General features: G+C 42.0%; 1 protein-coding gene across 1 annotated transcript; it reads left to right on the top strand.

Annotated features, from left to right (window-relative positions):
- The first annotated feature begins 1,357 nt into the window (after nt 1–1,357).
- LOC123105908 (DEAD-box ATP-dependent RNA helicase 29) lies at nt 1,358–10,551 on the top strand. Its single transcript, XM_044528087.1, has 11 exons — nt 1,358–1,892; nt 2,525–3,686; nt 3,778–3,835; nt 4,836–4,934; nt 5,808–5,847; nt 6,015–6,091; nt 6,180–6,232; nt 6,984–7,065; nt 7,148–7,198; nt 8,612–8,738; nt 9,899–10,551. Exons 1-11 carry the CDS (start codon nt 1,448–1,450, stop codon nt 10,261–10,263), a joined length of 2,559 nt encoding a protein of 852 aa, XP_044384022.1. The 5' UTR covers nt 1,358–1,447; the 3' UTR covers nt 10,264–10,551.
- Nucleotides 10,552–11,177: the final 626 nt, after the last annotated feature.

The following is an 11,177-nucleotide window of genomic DNA, read 5'->3' on the forward strand; positions in this document are numbered from 1 at the left end:
TGCCCCCTTCTTTGCCTTCAGATCCTCAGAAAACTGCAGCCATATTGGCGTGTGGTCCGAGCACGCTGCTGTCACATGCGTCACACTCGCCATTGGGAACAGGGAGCACCAACTTGGATCTGCAACCGCTCTATCCAAACGCACTCGGGTGTACGTCCCGCCCGCCACCTTTTTCTCGAACGTCCATTGTTTCCCACACAACCCAAATCTGCCAAACCGCAAACATCAAGTGCATCTCTGAATTTGTCAAGTTGGTCCTGACTTCGCTGACCGACCCCTTCATACTCAGAATGCTTGAGAACTTCGTTGAAATCACCTATAACCACCCACGGATCACCCATTGTCGCTACTAAATTACACAAGGGGGTCCATGTTTTATGCCTTTCCGAGACCTGCGCTTCACCATAAACACATGAGAGCCTCCAAGGGACCACAAGGCACAGCTCCAAAACCCTTGCATCAATATGATATTTCGAATAACTAGAAACCTTCAATTTTATTTCATCATTCCAAAAGATTACAATGCGGATCTAAAAAAAAGATTACAATGCCACCACTCCTTCCGCTACTACTTTTTTTTGAGCGAAACCTGCTAGGATTTATTGATTAACTGAAATGTTTACAGGAATGCAACAGGATCATGAGGAAGACCTAGCCATATGTGTCTCCCTTGAGTAAGAGAGACCCCAAACCTAGCAAGCCTATGAGCTTCCATATTGAAAGTTCTGTATTCGAAAGAAAAATTACAAGACTGAAACAGTCCAAAACTCTCTAAAATCTCTTTGATGATGCCTCCATCCTCTCCTCCAGCTCCAAGATGGATGTGGTTGACGATTTGCTGACAATCTGAAGCAATTTGAATATTCTGCACCCCCAGATCTTGGGCTAGGGCGATCGCTTCCCGGCAAGCAATTGCTTCCATCATCTCCGGATTAAGTAGACCATGAACTGCCAGCAGTGAGCTTCCAAGATAGGTTCCTTCCCTCGTTCTACAGACCGCAGCAGCTGATCCCATATTATAGTGAACTGACCCCCCAGCATCCGCATTGATCTTGACATGACCTTCCTGTGGTGCAATCCACTTTCGCCTTGGCTGGTCCAGGATAGCCGTTCTAGCTTCTGTGACCGAAGGATCCTTTAGCTGATCAAGTTGAGAGATAAATCTCATGAGGAAAGCATGTGTCTCATACGGATCCTTCCGCTACTACTAACCGAGAACGATGGAGAATGAAAGCCATTTGGGACAATATGGGCCGGTCCATGATCAAAATTTCAATTCGAGCTGGTCCTTTCGAGCCAGATAAGTCCAGCCCGGTCCACAAAGTCACCAGCACCTCCTCTCCTCCGCAGCCCGCACGCCATCTCGCCGCCGCGGCTGAGACCTAAAGCCCTGAACCCAAACCATCTCCCGTCTCCCCTCCGCCGCCCCCCGCCCCGCCTCCCACCCATGGCGCCCAGCGGTAAGTCCAGCCCCTCCGCTGACGCCGCGGCCTCCTCCACGGCGGACCGCAAGCCGTGGCGGCGGCCGCAGATGAAGTCGAAGGCTGCGGGGAAGAAGAAGGCGGCTCAGGCGGCGCACAACAAGAAGCCCAAGTCGGGCGGGTTCGAGTCGATGGGGCTGTGCGAGGAGGTCTACCGCGGGGTGCGCCACAAGGGCTACCGCGTGCCCACGCCCATCCAGCGCAAGGCGATGCCGCTCATCCTCGCGGGGCTCGACGTCGCCGCCATGGCCCGCACGGGGTCCGGAAAGACCGCCGCCTTCCTGGTGCCCATGCTCCAGCGCCTCCGCCACCGCGACCCCGGCGCCGGCATCCGCGCCCTCATCCTCTCCCCCACCCGCGACCTCGCCACCCAGACGCTCAAGTTCACCCACCAGCTCGGCAAGTTCTCCGGTGCGTACCGCTCTCATAACCATGCCACGCTTTCCACGGTTTGAACTGTGGTTTGTGTGTGACAGGCCATCTCAGGATCCTGGTCTCTCCTTTCTATTCTAGCTAGTGGCAATTTGAGACTTTGATGTTGTATGCTATCATCGCCATCCGTGCTTACAACAGTCTATGTCACTTTGCTTCATGTATGGATGTGATAAATATGCCTAGTGTTATGGATAGCATAAGTATTTCAGTATCACTGGTTATTATTCTGCCCAAGAGTTCCATGTGTGTAAAATTTATATTACAACTGATCTTGTACTTGTCATGCATTATGTCACTATAGCCAATTGAGATATGAAACATGGTGTTTGAGTAAATTGTTAGTGGTGATTGAATCCTCATAATAGTTTGGAATAGGTTATTATACACCCCCTATTACAAGTTCACAAAATATAGTAAGTAATATACATCATAGAATATTTTTTGGGAAATGTACTTGGATAGTGAACAATTATTTCAGAATTACTACTACTTTTTGTACACAAATTTACTAGGGGTGTAGAAAGTTTGGAAAGCACCATTGTACTCCTATGCTGCTACAAAACAAGCTACAAGTGCTGATGAACTATGTAATTTTGTCTTTTCTGCAGATCTAAAAACCGGCCTAATTGTTGGTGGAGGTAGTATGGAGAGTCAGTTTGAAGTATTGGCTGATAATCCCGATATAATAATTGCAACACCTGGTAGGTTTGAGCACATCTTGTCAATGGTTGATGACTTGTCACTGCGATCGGTAGAATATGTTGTATTTGATGAAGCGGATTCCCTCTTTAGCTTGGGGTTCGCCGAGCAGTTACACAAAATTCTACACAAGTTGAGTGATACAAGGCAAACATTGCTCTTCAGTGCTACTATGCCGAAAGCCCTCGCAGAATTCGCAAAAGCTGGCTTGCGTGATCCTCAAGTCATAAGACTTGATTTGGACAAAAAGATCAGCCCTGATCTGAAGCTTGCCTTTTTCACACTGCGTCAGGAAGAGAAACTAGCTGCTTTGCTGTATTTGGTCCGGGAGCGTATCAGCTCTGAGGAGCAGACAATGATATTTGTTTCAACGAAGTATCATGTAGAGTTCTTGAATATTCTTTTCCGAGAAGAGGGCTTAGAAGCTTCCCTTTCCTATGGTGCCATGGATCAAGAAGCCCGCACTATTCACATTTCAAGATTCAGGGCAAGGAAGACCATGCTACTTATAGTGACAGATGTTGCTGCAAGGGGTCTGGATATTCCATTGCTTGATAATGTAGTGAACTGGGACTTTCCTGCTAAACCAAAGTTATTTATTCATAGAGTTGGCCGAGTAGCTCGGCAAGGTAGAACTGGTACAGCATTTACATTTGTCACTTCAGAGGACATGCCATTTTTACTGGACCTACATCTCTTTCTTTCAAAACCTCTTAGACCTGCTCCAACGGAGGAGGAACTGCTGAAAGACATGGATGGAATGAATTTAAAAATCAACCAATCTCTTGCTGATGGGGAAACGATATATGGCCGTTTTCCTCAGACAATACTTGATCTTTGCTCTGATGGAGTAAAAGAAGTCATCAGTGGATGCACAGATCTGATTGCATTGGAAAAGCCATGCGCTAATGCTTTCCGCTTGTATCTGAAGACCCGTGCTATGCCTTCAAAAGAATCTGTCAGAAGGGCAAAAGATTTGCCTCGTGAAGGTCTTCATCCAATTTTCAGAGATGTTCTTAGACCAGATGAAATTTCAGCTATTGCGTTCTCGGAGCGGCTGAAATCATTTCGGTAGGTTCTTCGTCTAGCAATCCTTTGTTTTGCTTGTATTTGCCCGCTTTGTGCAATCTAATGGTCCTTTTTCATTCTTAATGCTTGTCAGGCCAAAGCAGACTATTCTAGAGGCTGAAGGTGAAGCTGCTAGATCAAGAAGTTCTAAAGTAATGCATTGCTGCATCTTATTTTCTTAGTTCTGAGAAATTTCAGTATCATATTAAGTTATTCTCCTACGTCTGCAACATGCAGCTAGTATACTAGTAGCTCTGATCTGAATACTTGATTACTGCTTAAGCTAACTTGTAAGCGCATGGAAAATGGAGCTTCTAATTGCACATGCCCTTTGTGGCAGAGTTTCTTACTGGTTCTACATTGCAGAAACATGTAGGGTATTTTTGAGGGAAAGCAATAGCTTTAATTACTTAACAGTTGGGCAAATCGCCCATTACATGAACAGCCACTTTGGCTGGAACGTCATATTCCTAACACAGGGAACTATCAGCCTCGCACGGGCTTCTGATTTTAGCCAGTTCATGTGCTACAGTATTCGCCGCACGCCGACAAGCCCACACCTCACATTTAGAGAACCACATCTTCATTGTTCATTCGCTACAGTATTCGCCGCACGCCAACAAGCCCACACCTCGCATTTAGAGAACCACATCTTCATCTGAAATTTGATGCCCTCTTCAACAACAGCATTTGCAGAAGAGTCAACCGTTCGACATCCAGCGCCACTGCTAGGAGTTGAGTGTTTCAAAAACAACACATAGTGTTCCTAAGTCAGCTGCGGCAGGGACTGCCTCAGCAATCAGAACATTTTTTTTTATTTGGGTGGGGGCATAGAAGAGGAGAACAAATGTGAGGAATGAGATTAAATCTCTATATGTCGATTCCTAACTGAATTATTTGGGACTCTGAAGTGACATGAATCCTTTTACTTGCTAATAATAGTGGCCAAATACAAATTGGTGTATTACCAAACAACATGCAGTTAGTAACTTAGTGTACTGATAACTCTGATCTGATTACTTGACTAATTCTGGAACCAACTTTTCATATGATTTTTAGGCATTCCAGATGTGGTTCAGGCAAACCGTACATATATTTACATATCACCGTATCTTTTTTAAAACTAACACGACCATCTTTTCTTCCTTCTAGGGTAGCAATCAATGGCTAGATGTGATGAAGAAGAAAAGAGAAGTCCATGAGGGAATCATAAATTCGGTGCATGAACAGTCTGGTGATCTGGCAACAAAGGTAATTATTACTCTGAAGTAATACCTTTGTTTGTTCTCAACTTCTCATTTAAGCATAGCAAGTTGCAAACCACCACATAGATATGTAAGTGCTGACGTAATAATCACTTGATACAATGTACCTTGAAATACTACATATGACAATGTTTACTGGGTTAAGGTGTAGTATTAGCCTAACCATTATACTACTTTGGTGTGCCTTATCATCTGTATGGAAAATTAACCCTAAAAAGATTGGTTATTCCAGCAAAGATGCCTGGAACAAACTAAAGTGGAGAATTCATTTCTTGCATAGCTGATTAGCAATAATATATTGCACTGGCCTCGAAGGTCAATACTTTTCATGACTGTTGTCTTTGTGACTCAAAAATGGCCTCATAAGCACTTGTTACGTGTCTTTGATTTGTTTAAAACTGCAGCACATTCATGTTCCGTGTTCTGAAATTTGCAGATGGTGGTCTTGGTTGTGATTTTCTTTAGTTGTTTGGTCTCCAATATTTACTTCTATTGAATGCTCTGAATAATTTGGCCTTGCTAATTTAGATGAAACACACAGTGGATGCATCAATCATGCCAGATCCATTTGAAGCGAATTCGTTTGTTTGCTCCGTAATTTTTTTGTAGGTTGATAGTTTCGTTTATGGCCAGTACTTGTTCTGGTATCCACTACACACCAGTTCTGTGTATATGGCCTATTCTGCGTGTTTTATGAACAGTTTCCACTTATCCCTTCGAAAGTTATAGATTAATGGACAGCATATAACACTCTAATGTTAATAAGCCTACCTTTATTCGTTCTTCTGCGAGTGCCACACTGAATATGGTACTTTGTTCTTATGCTTTGTACAGTGATTTATGGCTATATTTTATGCAGGAAGAAGATACAGAAAACATTTCTAATTGGGAGAAAAAAGGTCTACATTTCTTTTCCTTCCTGTGAGCTGTAGTGTAGTGAGATTAATACCTGTCATTGCTGTTTCAATGTCAAAGTGCATCTTGAGCTCTGTAACACTATTCCTAGAAAAAGTTCATCCCCTCTTATTATGGTGATTATAATATTTTTGTTATCTATCAATTTCAGAAGTTTGTGGTAAGAAGCGGAAGTCACAGAGCTTTAGAGATGAGGATCACTACATAAGTTCAGTGCCTCAAAACCAAGTATGCAGCTTAAATAGAAATATCCTTAATTTTTACTGCACTAGCATTTCTGCATAATTTTGATTTCACTATTCCTTTCCCCCTTCAGCATTCAGAAGCTGGGTTGTCAGTAAAGGGAAATGAAGGATTTGTTCAAGATAGGTATGCTGTGCACGTTTCCTGATATACAATTGACTCTTTGTTTGATGTGGAAGTGAGCCACTATCAATAGCCATAGGAAATGATCAGTATATCTGATACTGGGAGATGTACTAGTGTAGGGAGAAGTATGGTGAGAAAACCTGGTTTTCAGTTCCCGGTCAATTTCTGTTTGCTATTCTTCTTTACCTTTTTGTCTTTTATAATCATAAACATCAAGATTTCATAAAATTAGCTTGAGATCACATCACATCATCCTGTGCATATGGAACTTACCAGTTTAGCCAGCAGGACAGATAACCGGCGGCTTACCACAGGTCATATCGTCCCTGGTTTTAACTACAAAGTTGCATCATCATGTTGAATGTGCTTACTTTTTGTTGAATGTCCATTAACACTTGTGTTTTTCGTGTTATTCTTGCCCGCTCTCCAGCATTAATAGTGTGGTCATGATTCAGCCGAAAGTACAACAAAACTAACTGTTATTTAAAAATCTGACACTGAGTAGGGCTGCCGTTCAGTTCTAAGAAATTTTGGCCCATGCTTCCATTGAAAAATAATTTGGCGTATCCAAATTTGCTCTCATTATTCAAGAAATAGGTCTGCAGTTTCAACACCATGCCACTTTGAATAAAGCTTCCATTGCAAATTAATTTAGCGTATCCAAATTTGCTCTCATTATTCATGAAATAGGTCTGCAGTTTCAACACCATGCCACTTTGAAAGTTTCAATAAAGCTTAATGATGTGTGCAGATTGGATGCTGCTGTCCTTGATTTAGTCGATGATGAAACTTCTGGAATGCAAGCCCAGAAAACTCGATATCACTGGATGAAGGTATAACTTTTCCTAGCAACATATCGATCTGCAATATGCAAATTCACGTTTGGTCATGCTAATCCTTACTTTATTATTGCAGAACAAGTTTGTCAAGTTGAATAATGGGGATCGTGTCACTTCTACAGGAAAGGTACATCTTCTGGATACAGTTTCATCATATACCATGTTTACAGTGCTACTGTGCTAGATGTGTATAAACTGTGATCGCTAATTTAATTTCATAATTTAGATGTGAGCAGCTAATCCTTTTCCGTTCTAGTTTGACAGCTTAAAATATGTGCCTGTCCAGTTGTTAATATCTTGGAAGTTCGGTGCTGTTTGTCTGTGTTCAATTTTTCTGTAACAAACTATTGGAGGAAGTGGTATTTGCACTTCCAAAAATATATGTTCTGATGCCAGGATTGGTTTTGTAATGGTCTAATGTGAACAATCTGGAATTGAATTATTATGGTAAAACATGTAAATCTCCAACAAGAGGGTATTATTTCAATGCTGAAGAATATGATTTGAAATTTTAATACATCCTTGTACTGTGAAAAATAGAACTATATGATTGTTATACATGGCTCCTATCTAAATGGTATAACTTGTTGAGTATGAGTACTTAAAGTTTTCATTGGACATAATACATATTTCTTTCAGCTTATAGTTGATAATAACAGGAATATCATTTCCCAAAGTGTAACATTTACGCCAAAACAATATATTGAGGAATTTTGATATATTAGTCATGTGTTGGACATAGAAGGTCTATTTCAGATGTGCAATACTGCATATCTTCTTAGCATATACCGTGTACCTAAGTTGCACCGATACGGACGTAAATACTCCCTCCGTCCCATAATGTAAGACGTATTTTGACACTACACTAGTGTCAAAAAACTCCGCCTATGTCTTCTAGGCATAGCCGGTCCCAAGCCCGGGTAAAGGAGGAGGGTTGTGATAGGCTTGGCGAGCCAACGTAAAAACTAGCCAGTCCCATAGGTATGAAACCCATTTGAGTGAGAATAGTACTAGGATGGGTGACCTCCTAGGAAGTCCTCGTGAAAGGGTTTCATATCTAAGGGTTGTGATAGGCTTGGCGAGCCAACGTAAAAACTAGCCAGTCTTTTGGGTATGAAACCCATTTGGGCGAGAGTAGTACTAGGATGGGTGACCTCCTGGGAAGTCCTCGTGAAAGGGTTTCATATCTAGCCTACCCCAACTTGTTTGGGATAAAAGGTTTCGTAAGGACTAGTGTCAAAAAACGTCTTACATTATGCGACGGAGGGAGTACATAATTTTAGGAAAGCGCCAATACATGTACTATTTTAAAAAAATCAATAGTGTGTGTAGCTGCTAGGATCAGCAGATTACCCGCTGGCCAGCAACAGCCAATAACAAACATGTATCCGTGTTTTTGAGGTGTGTACGAAGACTTTATAATATGGTGCTCTATTGTTTACCTACCTAGATTATTTCTGTAGACATGTCTTACCTAATCTAGTCTAGACGAGCAGTTGACGTAATTTTAAAACTTCTGATTACTGTTATTGTGATTCAGATTAAAACAGAAAGCAGTGCAAAGTTAAAGGCGAGTAAAGATATCTATAAGAAATGGCAGCAGAAGTCACATAGAGCAATCAGTTCTGGTGGAAAAGATGGTGCAGAAGGAGGCTCATCCACACCAGGTAACCACCTTTTATTTGTCCTCTTGTGTCACATGTGATTGTCTTTTTTTTTTGCTGTAAATTTTATACGAAGTCCATTATAGTTCATCAATCTGGTCATTTTATTTCCTGCAAAGCTGTTTTTAGCTAACTTCTGTTCTTGTTGGGTCTATCATCTTCAATAAAGCTTTATATAAGCATCCAATCAGTCGAATTTTGTTTTAGCTTTCATATTCGTCCACAATTGTTTTCTGAGAAATACATGTATGGTAAGCATGTCCCAGCTTTACAGTTTGTCATTCTAACACCTTTTTATTTTGTCAAAAAGAATTCATTGAAGCTGTGCTTGCATTCACATATTCAGTCAGTTAAATATCACCCAAGGGAGGCTTATCTTATTTAACAGATTGATGATTCTCATCCTTGATCTGGTTTCTCTTTGTATTTGTACTCGAAGCAAATTACACTGGAGCTTTGTAAGTTGTGTGCTTTTCCACTTAGCTTGCCAAACTTGCAAAATTACATTTTGGGTCGCCTGAATTGTGTTCATTTGCGTTGCAACTATTGGATAATGAAGTAGCTTGGCGGTAGACAAAATAAAGATAGCCCCGCATGTTAGTTTGGTTCCTTTTCTTCTCCCTTTCATCTCTCCACCTTTCCCCATCTTCTTCCATGTTCATCCCCTCTCTCTCCAGGTCAGACCGTAGTTACCAGATTCACTAAACCACACTCTGAACACCGATCTAGATTCACGAATCAGAGAGGTATACCCCCTTAGCGGACCTGATTCGGGTGAGGTAGCGAATTGGGAATCATGAATAGAATGAATCAATCAAGTAGCTATGGGTGAGGCAGTCATATACCCCCTATTGCCACCATGCGCCATACGTGTCATGAAATGTTTGGACGTGCGTTATTTGAGGTGTAGTGAAAACCTGAGTATAGTTAAAGCAACTCTGGTGACAAAATGCTGACCAGATTTCACTGCAACGGGATAAGCCTTGACACCATATGCACTGGTTGCTTATTGTCTTGTATGTTTGCATCCACTTGAAATCTCTTTCTTGTCATATTCTCGCTACAGTTGTGTTGATAGTTTGGCTTGTTTAAACTGTTAATTCCGTAACTTGGATATCATTACTGTCATATGTAACACGGCCTTATGCTATGACCTTTTCCAGCTGGCTATCAAAGAGGAAACAGAAGATACCCTGCAGCCGGTCGCGGACGTTCGTCTATACCAAATGCTGATGTGCCATCGGAGATAAGAAATCCCCAACAGATGCGGAAGGGCAGGCAGGAAAAGGCGATGCAAAATCTGCGCAGGAATGAGAGATCTGCAAAAGACGGTAAATCTCCCGGGAAGTTCCAGAAAAACAGGAGGCCTAATGGATCTGGAAGAGATGATAAATTCCAAGACAGTAGATCCCAGAAGAGCCGAAGACCAGACGGGAAAGGGAAAGGGGGCGGAAAAGGGAACGCCAAAGGGTTTGGTAAAGGTAAAGGAAAAGGAAAAGGCAACCCCAAAGGGAGGGGTACCAGGTGAATGTTTGGCTACAAGAAAGAAATATTGTTGTAGAGCCATCAGGAAAGAAGCACGCTACTCTGATATGTGGGGTGCTTGTTACTTGCCCTAGACCGTGTCCCTGGTTTTATTCATTTTCGTTTCAGTTCTACTGTGATAGCCGGGGAAATAACCATGATTTTGCCAGATATATGTAACCGTGTTTGTTGTGACGAGAAATAACCATGGGCTCAATTTGACACTGTTCCGCTTTGCCTGTGAGATTTTGGTAAGCACAATAGAGAAACTACTGATAATGATTTTTAGCCATGAAGGCATGGCACGCCCCCATACCATATTTCCTTCTGCGACATGTTTACTGTATGTTATCTTCTATATTTCATGGGCAAGTTACTTTGTGCCAAAATATATTGCAGCACAAACTGAATTGCATTGTCAACGGTGAACACGCTACTGTACTGAAAATTGTGTCGTTGCAGCCATGTAAGTGCATCTGGTGCTAATCATCATTGCGCCATGAACATGAAGTTAGTTTGTTGTCTGGTCATTGAGCGAACTAAGTTTCTCAAGGGGTAGCTTGTTTTTTGGAGGGTCAGTGAGCGAATTCAGTTTCTTGAGGGGTGGTTTGTTTTTTTGAGGGTCAATGAGCGAATTCAGTTTCATGAGGAGTCGTTTGTTTTTTGGAGGGTCAGTGAATGAATTAAGTTTCTTGAGGGGTCGTTTAGTAAAAAATAATGCCATTTTCCTGTGATCTCAACCTTTACAATAGCAATGCACCATTTGGCCAGACATACAATTGAACGAATATACTGCAGAGATGACATCTCAAATCACCACTTGAAAAATGAGACTGGATCAAATTGCTACTTAAGATGTCGTATGCAAAGAAATTCCCTTTCTTTTTCATGTACACCATGCAACCACACAAGTTTTCC

The sequence above is a fragment of the Triticum aestivum genome, chromosome 5A (assembly GCF_018294505.1).
Source record: "Triticum aestivum cultivar Chinese Spring chromosome 5A, IWGSC CS RefSeq v2.1, whole genome shotgun sequence".
NCBI classification, from domain to species: domain Eukaryota; kingdom Viridiplantae; phylum Streptophyta; class Magnoliopsida; order Poales; family Poaceae; genus Triticum; species Triticum aestivum.

Coding starts and splice junctions, on each gene's coding strand:
- LOC123105908 (XM_044528087.1), top strand. CDS start 1,448: ATGGCGCCCAGCGGTAAGTCCAGCCCCTCCGCTGACGCCGCGGCCTCC. Junction 5,848..6,014: donor TTCTAATTGGGAGAAAAAAG/GTCTACATTTCT, acceptor TATCAATTTCAG/AAGTTTGTGGTAAGAAGCGG. Junction 8,739..9,898: donor AGGAGGCTCATCCACACCAG/GTAACCACCTTT, acceptor GACCTTTTCCAG/CTGGCTATCAAAGAGGAAAC.